General features: G+C 38.9%; 1 protein-coding gene across 10 annotated transcripts in view; it reads right to left on the reverse strand.

The window, feature by feature from the left end:
* Nucleotides 1-29: 29 nt before the first annotated feature.
* KIAA1109 (KIAA1109 ortholog) overlaps nucleotides 30-18,290 on the reverse strand; it is an 87,024-nt gene continuing 68,763 nt past the window's right edge. For 3 of the 10 annotated variants that reach the window (XM_039722516.1, XM_039722526.1, XM_039722497.1), the window contains 28 exons: nucleotides 17,772-17,998; nucleotides 17,092-17,292; nucleotides 16,756-16,886; nucleotides 15,797-15,920; nucleotides 15,543-15,652; nucleotides 14,759-14,849; nucleotides 14,168-14,230; nucleotides 12,371-12,615; nucleotides 11,606-11,821; nucleotides 11,292-11,472; nucleotides 10,228-10,420; nucleotides 8,144-8,305; nucleotides 7,902-8,041; nucleotides 7,532-7,733; nucleotides 7,158-7,361; nucleotides 6,863-7,042; nucleotides 6,294-6,431; nucleotides 5,564-5,824; nucleotides 5,047-5,197; nucleotides 4,613-4,770; nucleotides 4,300-4,492; nucleotides 3,880-4,097; nucleotides 3,437-3,688; nucleotides 2,687-2,890; nucleotides 2,257-2,451; nucleotides 1,696-1,830; nucleotides 1,085-1,250; nucleotides 30-742 (listed from right to left, as the gene is read on the reverse strand). In XM_039722516.1, the coding sequence (XP_039578450.1) occupies nucleotides 526-742; nucleotides 1,085-1,250; nucleotides 1,696-1,830; nucleotides 2,257-2,451; nucleotides 2,687-2,890; nucleotides 3,437-3,688; nucleotides 3,880-4,097; nucleotides 4,300-4,492; nucleotides 4,613-4,770; nucleotides 5,047-5,197; nucleotides 5,564-5,824; nucleotides 6,294-6,431; nucleotides 6,863-7,042; nucleotides 7,158-7,361; nucleotides 7,532-7,733; nucleotides 7,902-8,041; nucleotides 8,144-8,305; nucleotides 10,228-10,420; nucleotides 11,292-11,472; nucleotides 11,606-11,821; nucleotides 12,371-12,615; nucleotides 14,168-14,230; nucleotides 14,759-14,849; nucleotides 15,543-15,652; nucleotides 15,797-15,920; nucleotides 16,756-16,886; nucleotides 17,092-17,292; nucleotides 17,772-17,998 (4,958 nt within the window). In that variant the 3' untranslated portion in view covers nucleotides 30-525. The remainder of the gene's footprint in view (nucleotides 743-1,084; nucleotides 1,251-1,695; nucleotides 1,831-2,256; nucleotides 2,452-2,686; nucleotides 2,891-3,436; nucleotides 3,689-3,879; nucleotides 4,098-4,299; nucleotides 4,493-4,612; nucleotides 4,771-5,046; nucleotides 5,198-5,563; nucleotides 5,825-6,293; nucleotides 6,432-6,862; nucleotides 7,043-7,157; nucleotides 7,362-7,531; nucleotides 7,734-7,901; nucleotides 8,042-8,143; nucleotides 8,306-10,227; nucleotides 10,421-11,291; nucleotides 11,473-11,605; nucleotides 11,822-12,370; nucleotides 12,616-14,167; nucleotides 14,231-14,758; nucleotides 14,850-15,542; nucleotides 15,653-15,796; nucleotides 15,921-16,755; nucleotides 16,887-17,091; nucleotides 17,293-17,771; nucleotides 17,999-18,290) is intronic. The other 7 variants (XM_039722554.1, XM_039722545.1, XM_039722507.1 and 4 more) reach the window with 7 other exon arrangements.

Genomic DNA, 18,290 nt, shown 5'->3' on the forward strand with positions numbered 1-18,290 from the left:
CTCATCTTCCTTGATCAATGCAAAAAAGGTCCTGTACAGTAGTTAAATTTTATTACAAGTGTAATAAACTTCATGATTTTTAGCACTAAGGCAATCACAGTTTCATAAGTTATATATATATATAATTTACACCAGTCTACATTGACAAATCAATTACTGGTCACATCAACAAGGGGTTGGTGTTATGGCAAGTAAAATTTTAAGAAAATTCACAGTTAATCTGCAAGTATTGTAAAGATGCAGGATCATATTGCACATCATAAAATGGAGGCTGAGGAGCAGATTTACAGTGTTCCAGCTATTCCTTCACAGAATATACATTGGTCATCATCATCATCATCATCATGCAATAACTACAAATACAGAATGGTATCAAGTACCACAGTAAACAGTTACTCACAATGTAAGTTTTAAATAGAGTAGCAAAAAGCTGTTAGGTTTCTCTTTAAACCATATTTAAGTTCTTAAAATATAATAAAACACTTTGATAAAATCAAATGGAGTTAGGGTTGTCACATTGTACTTTTAATACTCTTCTTTGTCTTTTCCTTTCTTTTCCTTTTCATCCTGTAGTGCAGTACCAAGTTTCTTTATTAGAACTGACAAAACTTTGTCCAAAGGATCCATGACACCACGCTGCAGCCACTTAGGGATAGTAGTCCTTGCATGGTGAAAGCCCAACTTTTGGAGGATGTAGTCAACACCAACAGGATCGATTTTTCTCCCAGTCCAGGATATTAATCTAAAAAAAGCAATAAATAGAAGACTCAGTCTCAAATATATAAATACAGCCAACAGGCATTTGTATATACAAAAACATCTCTTTTCCCCAGTGTTACTCATGACTAACTTAAATCTAATAGGCATTGTTTCAAACTTGATTTAGACAGATAAGCTCAAGATGATCAATGGAACATTTTCTCAAAGGAAGAAGATCTTTAAGGAGGTGAAAAATCTGACTGAAATTAATGAATTTAAGTTTACTGTAACCTAATTCGGAAGGGCCTCCAACCTCTCCAACTTCTTCTAACCCAGAAGTTAATGCACAGCCAAAGAGACTGCAGCTACTAAAGGTGTTTCTTACCTGAGCGTGGGTTCCAAATGCCAAGTATTGCACATAAACTCCCTCCAGTCAACTGTAGTGTAGGAAATGCTTTCCTCTGCCTCTTTGTCAGTGGAACTGTCCTCAAGGACACCAACAGAGTTCTTCTGCCCTGGACGAGCAGCCAGAATGCGAGGAGGAAAAATTGCTGCCAAGGGGAGAGAGGAAAACCACCAGTCAGCCACAAGCAGCTCCCTTGGATTCTTTTTGTACACAGTTTAAATAAAACAAAAGCACAAGCCTCAACAAGAAGAAAACCACCTCATGTTTCCAGATTTTCTGCAGAAGACTACATATTGCTTAAGAATGAATATGCCAAATCTGAATGCTGCAAATGAACATTAGAAAGGTAGAAAAGTAATTCCTTCTGAAATCAGAAAAAGGCAGGTCTTGAAAGGACTCCACCGATGAAAGGACTGCAATAACAAGAACAAAGCTTTCTAAAAGTTTTCATCTGCCTATACCATCTTATGAAGAGAAAGTTAAACACCAGGTATCAAAATGGGAGCATGATTATGACTTAAGAGTATTTACTGTCAAATAATCTTACAACTGCAGATTGCCAGACAAGTGCTACTTCATGAACAACTCACCTTTTTCTTTTTCTTTTAGATAAGCAGACACCAAGTCATGCAGAAACATGATCAATTCAGCATCCATGGTCACACAGATGTGGTCTGTAAATTCAGTTACCACACTGCATTCCACCTTTGGTTTAACACTTGTATCTACAACCAGATAAAAATAGCATCAATACACTTACAAATACATACAGTAAATCTAAAAGTACATAGGATTTGAATGCAAATCATTTGAAAAAAATGTTTTTCATTGAACCAGCAACTCTTGAGAGGAAGAACCACAGTTAATATTTTAATAAATATAAAGAAACCAAGCCTATGAAAACAGCCAATGTAGCTGAAATGTTCATTTTAATTTCTTAGTTTTTTTCTACAGCAACCAGTCTCTGCACTAGATCTTCACACTCTCAAAATAATTCCCTCTACATTTTACTACAAAATGTTGTCATTTCTTGCAGATCTGCAGCAATTCTCATATTAAATCCCCTTATCAGCACACTACCTTTGCCTTTAACTCCTAACTTGCGAGAAACAGTTTTTCACCAAGGAAAACCACATTATGTTTTACTGCACCTTGTAATGAAGGCTCTTGGGGCTCCTGAACATGAATAGATTTAAAATCCAGCTGCATCCTTGGCAATGCAAAGATGGTTTCAGTTTCATGGTTGTAACTGGAGCCACCCCTGAAGCCACTTAACAAGCTTGAGCTTTTCACTGTTGTGCTGCTCTCTGGGTTGTTGGCATCAACATTCCGTAGCAGGTTCAACTCTACAGGAACAATGGGAGATGTTAAATCATGACAAGGCAAAAAAGGTAAGAAAATTCATTTGTACAACTGCTGCTATGTGATTATTGAGAAGATTTTATCTTTTATTCTGCTCCCAAAAGCGTGTCTAGAAAAGGTCAATCCAATTTGTTACTTATACACTTGAGATGTAGCAGCTTTTCAACAGCTCCATCTGCAAGCAGATCAATCCCCAGACTGCATGAACCTGATTCTAACCTTCATTCCTTGTGGCAGTCACATAATTGAACCACTCCTTCACACTGGCAACTCCGTGGGGGGGATTTTCGTGGCGGCGCCGCGTGATCTTCGTGATGGTGGCCATGGGGCTTTCCAGGGCCCCACAGGGCTTGGTGACCATGGTGTTGTGGCCCAAATGGAAGTCCAGGGTTTGAACAATGTACGTGGAGTGTTCACTGGTACCTGCATTGAAGGTGTGGGCAGTGTGGGGTGGGAGAGGAAAAAAGAAAAAGTAGAAGCAGCTTAGTGAGGGTAGCAGAATTTCCCCTATTCTCCTACATTCCTCCTAAAAGGAATAATTAGTGTGCCAGTGGAATAAAACCTGGTATAAAGCTTGAAAACAGATAAATTAAATCCACAGTAGCTACAGACAATAAAACTTGACAATATTAAGACAAATACAAGCAATAAGGTGATCAAAATTCATCATACAGCTAGAAAGGACTACGCAAATACATACAGTAAAAAAGCCAGGCAATCCACCCAGTAGGCTCATTATCAGAGACATATCCAGTACATTTGAAAATGTACTTTATTCCACAGATAAAGCAAATTGTGGTAAAGATGTGGGGGGAACAGATTATCTTTACATAAGTGGTATATTTTTTGGAAATATTCTCAATTCAGACAAAGAAAAGAAATTTTTCTTTGATTTACTCTTATGTAATAATACATTATTAAAAACTCATTTAAAGAAATATAGAGGAATGAGTAAACAGCCTAAATTACCATCTTCCAAAACTTTCTGGGCTTCTGTCCAAAATGCAATATTGGGTTCTTCCAGGTGAAATAAGGCCCATGATTTTGAGCGGAAATTAGGTCCATGAAAACAAGCCAGGGTCATATGGTTGCCATGCAGGCTCATGGATCCTCCAAACTGCATCCCATCTTCTGGCAGTGGCATCTGGAACAGGGATATGTGGCACCCAGATACCACCTTCAGAACGCCTGGCCAGTGCCGATGGTGGGCTGCATCCAACACTGCAGAGCAAAGGTAGACAACAAACCTCAGGCAAGATACAGAAAAAACTGCTGGCATATTTATATTTTTAGTAAAAACTGGAGTTATGAGCGATTTTTTTCTTATCTGTTTCACTGACACTGTCTCCCAGGTAATTTTTGCAATGAACACATTTTAATTGGGAATCATCATATTTTTTGGTAGCACTTACATTGCTCATGTGAGGTTCTCTCTAAGTTGTTTGCCACTGTCTTGGGGGGGAGATAAGGAACAGGTCCCCACGTGGACAGAGCTCGCTTGCTTGTATCAAACTGCTGAGTGAAGAACTCCTGGAGTTTCATTCCTATTTTTATCAGGTCTGGTGTAGTTGACCTTGAAATCATTACTTGGAAGATATCCCATTTCAAGTCCCCATGGACAAATATCTCACTAGGTATTAAAAATAGCAAGAAAATTAGCAGTTCATATATTCCCTACTGACAATTAAAAAAAAAACAAAACCACCAACCAAAGCCATACAATGAACCCTTTGCATTTTAGCAGACACTTATATTTCTGGTTAGCAGTATTGGACAGAAGACATTTCACATTATCAAACATCATACATTTTAACCACAAGAAATATTATTACCTTTTATCGGTCATGCTCGAATCCAGATTATTATACAGATTAATTTTCCATTCATCCTGCAGTTTAAGATCAGCATTACTGAAGATTCCCATTAGGATACTGGATCCCATGTAATCAACACGTGCTTCAGTAGAACCCATAGTAATTTCAATTTTATGATTGGGCTGTTGGTTTGGGTGTTCAGAAATATGAGCTGAAATAGAACCAAAGCAATAGAGAAATACAGAATTAAAGAGATGAAAATCAGTTTTTCCAGTGAAATCACCTTTACTGACTGGAGCACATGCTAACAGCAGGAGGCTTTCCAACTTACCCACCATCTCCAGGGTGTTAACATCTATGGTACCTCCAACAACTCCCCCTCTGGAGTCCAGCTGGGATCTTCCCAAGCCCACAGACATGCTGATTTCCCGATCTCTGCTACTGCCCACAGACAGACGGCCCTGACTTTTCAAACCACTGGTGGTCCACCTAGAACAGAGGTCAAAATAGACAACTTTCCAGGCTGCCAGAAGAGAAACTGAATATCATCTACTGGAAAGCAGCAAATAAGGTGGTTTAGGCATATGTGACTTCAGGATTAAGCAACTACAGTATTCATGAGAGGATTCTCAGTTCAAAACTGAAAAGGGTAGGATTTTAAAGCTAAAGGGCAAGAGGCTGTTAACAGTCTGTGGGGAAAAGATTGGGTTTTTGCCCCCAAAACACCACCATGTTAAAACATGCTTAATCATATTTTGTACTTACGTAGTATTGCCCATTACATTGCTCATATTCATTTGAACATTTAATTGTTTTAGGTTCATAGCAAACACAACCAGTGTTTCCCACGGCGTTCCTTGCTGGCTGCCAGCTTTATTTGACTTATTAAATGGAGCTGATGTTTTTGAGAGAGTATCTAAACAGAAAAAAAAATAGACAAAAAGGTAAATTATTCCACATGCTAGGAAAAACTGGCAGAATACATCCATTTTGAATATTACAAAAGGACTGACAAGCACCATATTCATAAAGAACACAAAACCATGAGAGAAGATAAGTGAGAACTAGAGGATTTGCAATATGCATTGCTTTAGCTGTCACAGAAATTGACTCACAGATAGGGAAATTTTATTCATCCTATTTTAGGTATTTTTCCTTCTCTAAGTCATTGACTCTCCAGTGCCAGGCACTGTGGAAAAGAATATTTTCAAAGTGGTAATGACATACTTCTTTCATACAGCTGATGCAAATACTTAAAATATACAAGCCATTATCTACTCACCTCTCTGAGGCACTGAGGAGTCAGACACGCTCCTGGATCTTGTGACAGCTGGAGACTTGAGGCTGTGAGATGCTGCCCCAGGTGACATACTGCTGCTGGCACTGTGCTCACTGAAAACATTGGGGGACTGTGCCATGTGAGTGAAGGAAGCAGACTGGCAGGGCTGCTCCCATGTCCTACAGTATGCCTTCCTTGAGGATTCAGGAGAAAGGTGCTGGCTCACTCCTTCAATTGAATCTGGTGTGCCAGGGCCTGATGCTACTGGAGAAAAAGCAGCACAGGAAATACAGAAAAACTATTTCATTTGTGTCTAACCATATCCTCACATATACTAAGAAGTATTAAGAAATAAATGCATTTAATTTAATGTAACTAAAAGCTTTCTACTGGTTTTTTTTTAATGTGTCATAGAACTATAGAATGGTTTGGGAGGGGACCTTAAATATCATCTGCTTCCAACCCTGCAATGGGCAGGGATGCCATTTATTACACTGGGCTGCTCAGGGCCCCATCCAACCTGGCCTTGGAATATGCTCTTGAAATTATTATTTTTTCACTTCTTCTGTCTAGGATTTCCTACAGAACATCTGAGTGACTGCATATGGAGTAAATCATAATACTTTTACATCTATTCAATGATATAATATGACACAAGTAATACATGCTTATAAAACTCCTACTGTAACTATTTGTGCAACAAGTCTTTTTGTGATGAGCAGCAGTCTCCTACCTGGCAGATTTATTGTCTGATCACCCAGGAAGAGCCTTCTAGCAATGCTTCTCCTGTACCAAGCCCTGGGAAAGGCCAGGATCTCACTGAGGCGGCGCATGTCGTATTTGAAAGAAGCAGATCCTATGTCACACACAGCTGAAAAAGCACATGCACACAGTTGTAAATTCTCAGGAATAAAAGGTTTTGGTAACCAAGTCATATTCTCCTTCACCTAATAGTATTGTCTGTGCTGTCATGAAAAAATAGTTTTCCTGAAGTGTTGCCATTTCTCCAAGTCCAAACATTAGATACAAATGCATTTCATAAACACACAGTAGAAGCCAAGAATACAGATTATGTTGAGTCCTGCTTATGTTGCATGTGCCTCAGACTCCTCATGGGAGGATTTCAGTGGCAGATTAATCACAACCATCCTGTTGTTTTCCCAGTAAGTCAGGATCCCATGTGCAGGAGCAGAAAATAAGTACACAGATCTTACAAAAAAAAAAAAAGCTGCCAAGGGTAAAGTCCATCACTGGAACAGCAGTTCTCTAATTAGCTGGGATTAAAATGAAAGCAGCATTTACCAGATATGTTGATCAATGTGGTGTCTATCTTGCTGGTAGCTTTGCTTGCAGACTGACTCTCAAAAAAGGAGGAGCCTCCCGATCGCCTGATCCGTGACAGGCTGACTTTCACAAACTCCAGGTTGATGCTCAGGGAGTCCTTCCGGCCAGTGACCGAAGTTGGCTCCTCATCCACGTTCCCTAGAAGCAGGAAGGAAACATTTTCTTCTTCTGTAATCCTTTCAAATCTGCAGTTCAAAAACCCATGCCATACTTGAATCATGTTCATAAAAGCAAACAAAACCTTGTTCCGTACCCAAGGCTCCCGATCCAGGGGTTAGCACAGTAACAGCTGATTTTTGTTTTCCAGCTCCGTAGGGATGGAACACATAGAGGGAGAAGTCAGACATGCAGGCAGTGAAGCTCAGGCCTGAAGAGCTGCTGCTGGAAGTTGTCAGATCTGACTGACTGCTGCTGTGCCTTGTCCTGCCCAGAGGGCTGCCAAGACCAGGTGATGAACCTGCAGTCATTTTTATGGGGCAAAAATCAGATTTTTAAAGCATTTTCAAAGATGAAATACTTAATGTTAACAGCAGTATTAAACAGATCAAATACGTTTCAAATTATCCCCTCTATCAGCAATATAGCTTAAATATTCTGAATCAGAATCAACATTTACACACATATTACCTGGTGCTCCAGATTTACCAGCTGAATTCTTTGAGCCACTCTGTGGAGTACTGCCACCAATGGACACACTTTCTGATGGGTATGTTGTGCCTAATGTTTCCAGTTCTCCTCGGTTGGAAGAGAAAACAAGATCCAGGGAAGGCAACTTCAGCATACATTCAACTCTGGATACTGGCAAGCAGCTGAACTTGATTTGAGAGGGCTGGCAGGCAGAAAGAAAATAATGCATTCAGAGGGACACTTGACTTTTTATTCTTTAAAAATTCTTGAAAAAAATTCTTATCTTTAAAAATCAGACTTAAAAGGATGGATTGTTTAAAGACAGTGATTAAAGCAGATGACTAGCCTGAATGTTGAGTTAAAACCTCACCTGGACTCGTACATAAACCACCACATCTACAGGGAAGGAGGAATATGCTGATGTTGAGGATGACACCAAGGATGTTGTGGACTCTTCCAAGGGATCTTGTATATCAAACTGTCCCATGTCTTCATCCTGGGAACTAACAGCTTTTAACAAGTACAAGAACTCATTAGAAAGTGGAATTTGAAGGGAAAAGCAGCTCAATACCAAAAAAGCACAGAGGGCCAGAACACAACTGTGCAACTGACCTGTGTAATTCCTTTCAATGGGTGTGATGGGAATGGTTTCAAGGGCTTTCTCCAGGAAGTCCAGGAGGCAGGGGCTGATCACCATCTCCTCTGGCAGTGACTGGAGCGCAACCCATGCGTAGAGTTTAGCAGTTTTCACTCCACCACTTCCTTTCCCTTTGGCTGCAACATCGAGAAGATACATTTGCCTAAGGTAAGACCACTGAGCAGTAACTGATAAACATTAGAAGACACTTCATAACTTATCAAGTTGTGTCCTTTTATTTTCTCTATCATCTGAAGAGATCTAGATCACATCTGCTAGAAGAAATGAAGTAATTAAGTTTTCACTTTGCAAAAATAACCATTAGTCTGTAAGGTTTAATTGTAGTAATTCCATCGCTGCTCATGTTCTCAACCAAGCACTCTCTTGTCATTGTCAAGGTCTCACTTTTTATTAAATAGTACTGAAAGTAAACACAGACAGTTCTTCTCCAAATACCCAGTGCGAAGTAACCACAGCTGACCAGAAATGAAAGTGGTATTAGGAAAAATAAAAGCACAAGTCTGGAAAGAATATCAGTTTAAATAGAGAAAATACACAAAAAAACCCCAAAACCTGCAAATGGCAAGTCCTACTGTATTTATGCAAAGAATGACTATATATTCTAAACCATAATTTTTGAAAGCTTTAAACTAGCCAGAGTATAAACTAATAAAACGGTTACTGTCTTGTAAATTTGTGGAAGAGGAATCTTGAATCCATGGTCATCAAAATATTAATATGCAGAGAAGATATTAGTACCAGCTCACTTACTGTCTCTATGCAATATAGCTATTAGAATAAATATACATCAATGGAGACAGATTTCAAATTCTCCAAGACAAATATAAAAATTAACTACTAAAACAGATTAAAAATCCTTTCACTTGCTAAAAAAAAAGAAAAGAAAACACTGATTTTTCATTCTGTGCAAACTATTCTGCCTCATGTCTCTGACTACATTGTCCTATCTTACTTTTACTGGAAACCAAAGACAATACAACAAGTTGGTCTCCATTCTAGAGGAAAAGTACTATTACAAATAAGTAGTATAAAAAACAATAGATGTGTTTCAAAACCATTTAGTACTAATAAATACTTATAGAAATAAAATGCATAAAGAAATAAAATAATTACAAGCTAATCTCTAGCCTGGGGAGGGGGGGGGCATATATATTATTGTACAAGTGCAATTTCCACACCAATTGCAGAGCTTACAGACATTTAAGCAGCAAGACTCAGTACCTGGACATCATGTGGTAAGAATTCAAAGGCAAAGATTAGAAAGAAGATAGAGAACAAAAGTGAAGAGAAGTAGCATAAACCACTACATAGTATCTAGTAATCATAAAAAGGATGGCCACCTAAAGGAGTAAGAGCTAATGATTCAACAGCATGGAAATTGATTGAGGAAGGTACCCCCACCATTTCACTCTTCTCTCCCAGCATCTCTGGTGATTTTATAAGGCAAAGCCCACAAGCACAACACCCAGTTACTCATTTTGCTTGGTGATCAAGTTCTGATAAAACTTCTGATAAAACTTTCAGCTTTGTGTTTAAAGAAGTATTTAAATGCCAGAGGGGAAAAGAGTGAATGTCTCAGAAATTGGAGATGCAATCTACATGCCTCTGGATCCAACATGATGTAACAACAGCCTTCTGCTTGAAAACATGGATCATTGGAGAAACAACAAAGCTTGTATTAGAACTCATCTTACTGCAAATCATGGCTATTTAAAGGCCTTCAATGGGTGAGATATTTACAGGTATCTACACTGCTTTCCAACATTCTTTTGTTAAATGAAAACTGGGAGAAGGCAGTGACAGCCCAACACTGGGATACAGTGACTATGACAAAAATTCCTGACATTGGTTTGGCAAACAACATCTGAAAATGAAGCTTTATGAACTGCATTCTTGCTTCTGGGGTCAGGTTTATGCAGCCAAATCAAGCCTAGATAATCATAGTGATCCAGGTAAGGTGCAGCCACATCTAAAGGCAGTAGATTACACCAAGGGAAAATATATCCATGAAAGGTTCAGAAAGTTTGTCTATAAGTACCTGATGGGATGGGTGGGGGTTGGGGAGGAAGTAAGGTGTTAGTCTTGCTGTGGATAGTGCTAGAGAGAGGAGGAGATGTGGCAGTATCTTTCATACCATACAGCTTGGACTCTTTGGAAAGGGTGCGTGGCAAAGAGGATCCTCGAGAAGTGTTTGGCGATTCAGTCTTTAGAGTCTTGGAGTTGTAGTGCAGCTGGAAAGCAAAGCAAGATCAAGTTACTCCACATGAAGAACTCAATTTCTGTACAGCCATTTGGTATCACTTCTTCCCTGCAAAATTTATTTCTTTTCATTCTTTACAGAAATATCATTGTAAGATACATTACATTCCAATTTACATCCTATACACAAAAAGAACTGAAAACTTAGTACAAAAAATAGATAAATTAATAAATTACTAAAAAATTCAACAAAATACAGAGAAACAGAGGAAATTATTTAAGAACACTAAAGCTTGTTTCTCTCTCTGTTACATCACATGCATCCTGTGCCTCCTATGCACACAGCCTCCTTTCTGTCTCAATGTGTGGTGGAACTGTTCCACTACTGAACACAGGCTTACAGAAACTGGCATAAAAATTCAAAATACCTCTTGAACCCAAGGAGTTCACACCTCCTCCATGTGCACAGTAGACTACTACTGAGAACACAGAACATAAAAAGTTGTAGAGAATGTTTAGTCATTCCTGATTTTGACTAAAAGCAACAGGCAGGACCTGAGGTATAACTGTTATCCCTGAATACAGCATGGAATACTGGACATGGACACACATAGTCCTTCTACACTGAAAGACTAGAAAAACCAAGCTGTATCAAGTGAGGAGCATTTGATTTATGACATTGTCTCAATAATTACATCGAGTTTTTGTTCAGTGGTGACAGATTTTTCCCTGTTCTTACTCCATTACGATTTCAAATCACAAAATACAAGGACATTTTTGTTGAGACCCATTCATGCTAGGATATGGAAACAATTATTAGAAAACCAAGGGAGTGTACAGTTTGACTGTGTTGGAAAGAAAATATTGTCACTGCCTCCCTGCTGAGTTATCCCTTCATTTTACCTTTACATCCACCCCAGGAATATAAAATACTGTTGTTTCCACATCACTGGATTTTGTCTGTAGAGATGATGGTACTTTCTTGCCAGCAAGTAAGTGAGTAGTAGATGCATAATTAGTTTGAAATTTCTTCTTTTTTGAAGGAGACTCTTGATCCAAACTCCTGGAACTCCGATCATAGCTCCTGAAATGAATACACTCATGTTATTAAAGTAATTTCCTGTGCCAGAACAATTGCAACTTATGGTGCTGTTATTAAGCAGTTATAATTACCACAAAAAAAGTGCTGGTAATAAACTAATGCACGCATTTCTTACCTTCGCAAACTGATGTCGTCGTGCTCTTGCTGGAGCATCGTGGGATGCAGCACACACTTCCCACAATCAATTTCAACCCTGATATCAAGCTCAAAGTCAATGTTTCTCTCCGTGGTGGTGCCAGTGACACTCCTGTTGGTGGGCGTTGTTGGCCAGCGCTCGGTGAACAGCTGGTGCACAGCAGCAAAGCCCGTGGCTTTCTTGCGAGAGGTGCTCCTGCACAGGCACAGGTGGGGGGGAGCAATCAGCAGGATATTTACCTCAGCAGGGGCTACAAGGCATTCCCAAACTATGTCCACACTGTAGGGTCTTATAAAAACATTTTGGGAAAAGGCCTTATCTGATATGCAGCAATAGCAGTACAAAAACTGAAGCTTTCCTAAGATTCTCAATCAAAAAAGGAACAAAAATATATATACACAATAGATTTCATATTTTTAAGTATCCACATTTTCACATCCAGTTTGTGGAACTACACCCTCTTCTGTGCCTTAAAAACCTCACTTTCCGAGTTTTCTTATTCTGTTCCAAGACCTGAAATTTGTAACAGTTACCTCCTTTTCCAATCAGGATCCCTACTTCCCACACAGTCACCTCTGGTGAACACAACCTCACCTGCCTTCCACATACACACCTGAGAGTATTCAGTACTTCATCAGCAACCAAATTTGTAGCTTTAAATTCAATATTTCAAGTGTGAGAGTACTGAAAATATATTCAGGTATCTTCTTCATTTCTGTGTTGTTCCTCAGGACAGTTACTTACGGTGGTTTCCTATAAAAATAGGTCCTCTCCTTTTCATGGTCATCCTCCTTCTCTGAGTCCTCACTGCTGGAGGATAAGCTGTCATCCCGGCGTCCTTCTTCAGGCTGGAAGGGAATGCCGGGTGAGAAGACAGCTGGAGTTTTGGGTGAACCAAATACCGAGCATGAGCCTTCACTAGTAGATGAGTAATGGGAGGGACCATCAATAGTTACGGACAAAAGGTCCATTTCTGTCTCCTCTGGAAACTGATTGTGAAAAGACAAAAAGATAGTAAATTTCCACAGATTTGATTTCCACAGAGAATGCAGTAGATAGATCTGGAAATAAAGAAGCAGGCCTGCTATGAGAAACTCTCACTTGTGAGTTTCTCATAACATGGAGAGAGCAGGTAAAGGAATTGCAAGAGGGATTATGAAAAAAAAGGGAATGACAGCTTGGTGGGGAGACCTTTGCCATTGCCTAGTGATTGAGCTCAGCCTGGTAGACAAGGACTCATCATGCTCTTACCAATTTAGAAGGAAAGGAAACATTTCATTTAAATTTAAGAACTATTTTGAAAGAAAAGGACAGAAGGCAGCCCAAGTGCCCGTGACTTGCAGGAAGCATTAGTGAGGGCACGCAGGGCACTAGACAGAATGTACAGCACTGCCCCGGGCATCCCAGCCCGAGCACGGAACCCAACGGCCTAAAGGAGCCTCCTGCTTCTCCCAGAAATCATGCCACAAGTCATTTTCCAACATTAAATTCTTAAAATGCCTGTGAAAAGCATCTACAAGTCTTAAACACCAGCACTTCCTATGCAGTGTCACTGTAATGTGACTGTGTCACTGGGTAAGTGCTGACAGTGTTGTCTGCAAATTCAAATTAGAGCTCTGCTGAACTACTGGCATGATGTCAGCAAAACACATTTTAAAAAAAAAATTCAACATTTGATACCTCTAAGTGATTAATAGTTTTTTGCTATGCCAACAAAACCTAAGCTTAACTGGGCTTTTACATAACAACGATAGGCAGGGTAGCTTTTAAACGTGAAGATACTTAAATATGCAAAGCACATTCCCATGTGTTATTTCCACCATTCTCTTAGAAATAGGAATTTATTTCCTGGGAGCATAAGGAGAGCTAGAAGGGAGAAAAAGTACATTGCTTTCTCTTCAGTTTGGTTTTTTTTTTTTTTGTTTGCTTGCTTAGTTTTGCCTTTCCTGATTTGTTTTGAGTTTGCGTGATTAATTCTTTTTTTTAGAAAAATACTATTTTCCCTAAACATGATTTTGAAAGCAGTTAAAAAATTTGCCTTGTTCTCGGGATATTAAGTTTTGGAACATACCCTACTTGCTATTGTTTGAAAATGTCTTATTCCACATTAAATACAAGAATTTAAACAGAAAGAGTGTGAGAAGAAGTCCTCCCACCTGGTAATTATTTTGTACCAGTGTTCACTGCCCCCACATAGGAACACAATGTAACAGGTGAAGGCACACACTAAAATCATCCTCTAAAGCACATTTCAAGGCTAGACTTGGGTCACTTTACATGAGCTTTGATCAGTCTTCAAGAAAAAAGCCAATAATTCATTTCAGAAGAAGTTTTAAGTCTACATAAGGGTGTAGAAGCACTTTGATTGTTGTTCATCAACAATATACCACGTTCCTCTACTTAGTTGACATATTTAAATATTTTCAAGCTCTATATACATTCTGTTTAGCTGAGTGCAAAAGAGATGAAATACTGAAAAGCAGCTCCTTATGAGATAAATTAGTTCGCTGGCAAAGAATACTTGTTTCTGCTCAGAAATACCTGAAAACACCCTTCCCCTGGACAGCTGGATTGTTGGGCAATCCCCAAAGCTGTTTGATTCAACTTAATAGAAATGAAAAAAATATAGAAATTAAAATAATTACAATAATCTCATAATCTCTGCCATGCAAAATAAACATTTTAAACATGAGAAAATGTAGAAAAAAAAAAGATAAAAAAAAAACCCAAACCAATTCAACAATCCATTTCAACCACTGAGAAGGACATACCTGTACAGCTACAGCCAACTAATACCCATTTCCAAAACTCTAAATATATTCAAACACAAAAAAATCCTAGGTGATTTTTTGCACACCTCTGACAAAAATTCCAAGAAAATTAGTACTCTGAGAGCCTAAGAAATAAATCAAGCCATTTTAAAATATTTTTCTCTCCTGAGTCAATCAATTTCTGTGCCAAGAAATGAAAATATATCTGTCTTCTAACAAAATAAGTCCATCTTCCAAAACCACATCTGCAATTTGAGGCAAAGCAGACACAATTCAGGTTTGCCTGGATATAATTATCTCATGAAGTGGTGACCAAATGGCAGAGGAAATACAATTATACGGCATATAAAGTAATTCTTACAGAATCTTGTATGTTGAAGGTTACTCTTGGCCCAGGGGATGCAGCATCCACACGGATATCTGGGAGGTCTTCACTGTCTCCCAGTCGAGAGCTGCAAGCAAAACAGAACCAAAACAGCTTCTTGAGTTGTACCACTCAAGGTACAACAAGGATTATAGGGTCATACAAACATTTAACTACACATTGAACTTATTTTTTTAAGGGAAGAACATATAAAATCATAATTGAAGCACGTGGGTACGTGAAAAGGAAGGAGGGGGAGAAAAGAGAAGGAAGCTGCACAGGGCTTGGCCAGTACTCTATCTCTGCCAATTTCTCTATGCAAGCTTTTCAATCCTGAGCCAACATGCAGAAATTACAGAAAAATAAGCCATTTGTAATCTGCCACATGGGACAATTATTCACAGAGAAAAAAGCATCTCCCTTTCTTCTTCTCATTACAACAGCCCTTTAAAAAGGCAGATAATTGCGAATCAGGTGTAGAAAACAAGATTGTTACACTATGCCATTTTTCTTATATACATTTCTTTAATATGTTTTGGAAATAGGATTCTATAGAAAACCCCAAGTTGTTGTAGAAGTGAAATCTTCTCAGAGGTTTCAGAAAAATGAGAAAAAAAGCTTTTTAGAACATGCCTGCCTTGCAAAATTACATCTTTCTATCCAGTTCCACCACAAACAACTGCTGCGTGTAGTAAAAGGACTCTTGAGAAAAAAGTCCAACTTTTTTCCTGTTCCATGTGCTGCTGTGGCTACCACAGATCCCAAATTCCCAGAGGCTCACCTTGTTCTGTCCATTCTCTTCAGAGGTGGCCTCCCTGATGCTGAAATGCTCTTCGATCGGCTGTAGCTGGGTTTGTAGCTCAGACCCCACTTGTCCTTCAAGGAGGCAGCCTAAACCAGAAATAATATGGAAATGCAACAACTGAGAACACAAAGAAAAACTCTGGCAAACTAAAATGCTACTGTACGTGGGATGCCAGCAAAGTAAAAGGGTTTTTGGGACACAAACACTCAAAGCAGCCTAATCCTGCTCACCCTCATGCTGGATCTCCGGAGCTTTTTGCGGACGTCCCTGCGGATGTCGTTCACAGCCACTGACTCCAGCTGCTGATAGCGCTGAATTTCTTGGTTTATGGTCCCTTCACTTGCACCTAATTTCCTGGAGGTAAAGCATGGCTGAGTTACCTTACATATATTATTTCCACAGCTTCAGAAATCTGTGTTGTAGGAATGCTTTATCTGGGAATTAGCCCATTTTCTCTTTTGTCCCAGTACTTATGACCAGTGCCAAATATAGCCGCAGAAGTACAAAAACAAACATTTAACCTAAATTCCTAATTTCAGATAAAATATCCCTCTGAATGGTGACAGCAATTTCATTTTCAGTACAAACAGTAAAATGTGTATTCCTTTTTGTTATTTAACACGTAACTACCAACCTCTGCATTCCCATCACAGGCAGATCCATTTATATTAAGTCTATCTTGGGGAAAAAGGGGGGAAAAGCCCAAATAACCCCAACAAACCACATTTCAAAATACTATTAATAAAACACATATAATGTAAGATGAAATTCAGGAAATCTCAAATAAGTTTTTCTTAAGGGTTTTCTCAAGTACAGTATAAGAAAGTTTTCAAGTTTTATCTTAAAAACATCTTGTACAAGATGCAAAAAAAAGTCAATTTAAATATTTTTCTTCTTCCTAAACTTATTACAGTTTCAAAGTAATATATTTTGCTAAAGTAATCAGCACGATAATAAATCAAGATGAAAGCATGATTTTGAATCAATAGGAAGAGGATTATATATCAGTCATTAAAATGCAGAGTCATGTGGAACATGTTATGGAACAACCCAAGATATTTGAGAGAGTACTTGCATATATAGCCTCTGCTTCTGGAATCCTTTTATTTTCAAATAAAAGCAATGATTTGCACTTAACCCTAACAGTGCACAAGATGTACGATACAAATATGAAGCAAACCCCACTTACTTTAGGTCATCAATGACTTTTGCTTGCTCGTTGAGCTCTCTGATATCAACTAAACGCTTCATAAATTTCCTTCCTCGCTGTTCTCCAGTTTGGATGCTGGAAGCTCCCTGCCGCCGGTGATCAACAATCTCCTGTTCAAAATGAACATTTCATTAATGTCATCATGAAAAATTGGATATCAGTACATTCTGAACAGCAGGCAAAGTGAATTTCACACCTTCAGATTTGGATTAGTGCATGCAAAAGAATCAATTCATGTGAACAGGCAGCTGATTGGATTTTTTCCAGTGATCCAAAGCCCATCATTCAGTTAGACACACTGTAACTACTACATACATGTCCCCATGAGCAGGATCTGCCTGCTTTCATATGTGCTCTGCTAGGCTGGAGCAAATCCCGCTTCGCTGAGCCCAAGAGATATTCTACAGGAACAGAGTATCGGTGGGTTGGGGGGCTCAAACCCAGCAGGTGATTTACAATCCGCTGCCCAAATGTGAGCTTGCGTGCATCTCCACCCAAGGAGCCTCCACCTGATTTCTGAACAACAAACAGGACCATTAGTGTGCTGGGATAATGTTTCCTCTGTCAGCAGGCTAGAGACATTAAGGAACAGCTGTTAAAATGGTTTTGTAGAAAGTCAAAAAGCAAGGTCAGCAGCATATTGAGTAGAAATAGGTTTTTAAATTTTTTTTTCACGTTAGTAACTTACTCTCCTGTGAAGAAAACCTAGAAGAAAGCCACAGCTTTTACAGTTCAGGTACCTGAGGTTAGGTGCTATGTCCCCTCCATGTTTTTAAATCCAGATTGTTATTTCTACACAACACCAGTAGAAATATGATCTGCAATTTGTTGCCTTTGAAATATGGAGTTAGAAAACACACACACAAACGTTTCTGATTTGCAACAAGACGTGCATGAGCTATAAAGACTTGCATGCTGGACTCAAGATTAAGACCTTTCCATTTGACAGAAGACTTTCTCCAATTAGTAGCACTTATTTTGGTAGATTCACTTACTGCATGTATAGTGGGAGACATGGTGTCAACTTCATCCTCATCTGAAAGGTCAGCTATGTTCACAGAGTTGAGGTCAGCAATGTCGTCAATATCTTCCTCTCCTGTCAATGTTGTCAGGGTGTTGCCCAAAGCATTCAGTCTTTTCCCAATGTTTGGATCCATGTGGACATCAATACCACACATCTTCCACAACACATTCAGTGTCCAGGTTCCAGCACTACTACTTTCTGTGTTAAAAGAAATAAATCAGTTTAAATAGTTTTTCCTCTTTTAAAATATCCCCCATAGTGAATTACCTACCCATTAGCCAAGACAGTGTTTTTCAGTTACAAAGAAATGTCTTTTCTGCCCATTCTGGGAAAAACACATTCCACAACTGAAATGCTTCATTAAAACACTTCACAGTATTTCTTTAACAAGTGACATAACACAGGAAAATTCATTCCCTTCAGAGCGAGTAAAGAGCATCTCAAGCTTCAGCTGATACAAATGCAGGCAAAGTACACTATTCCAAAACAG

Source organism: Passer montanus, unplaced genomic scaffold, assembly GCF_014805655.1.
Source record: "Passer montanus isolate IOZ18808 unplaced genomic scaffold, ASM1480565v1 scaffold108, whole genome shotgun sequence".
Classification (NCBI taxonomy): domain Eukaryota; kingdom Metazoa; phylum Chordata; class Aves; order Passeriformes; family Passeridae; genus Passer; species Passer montanus.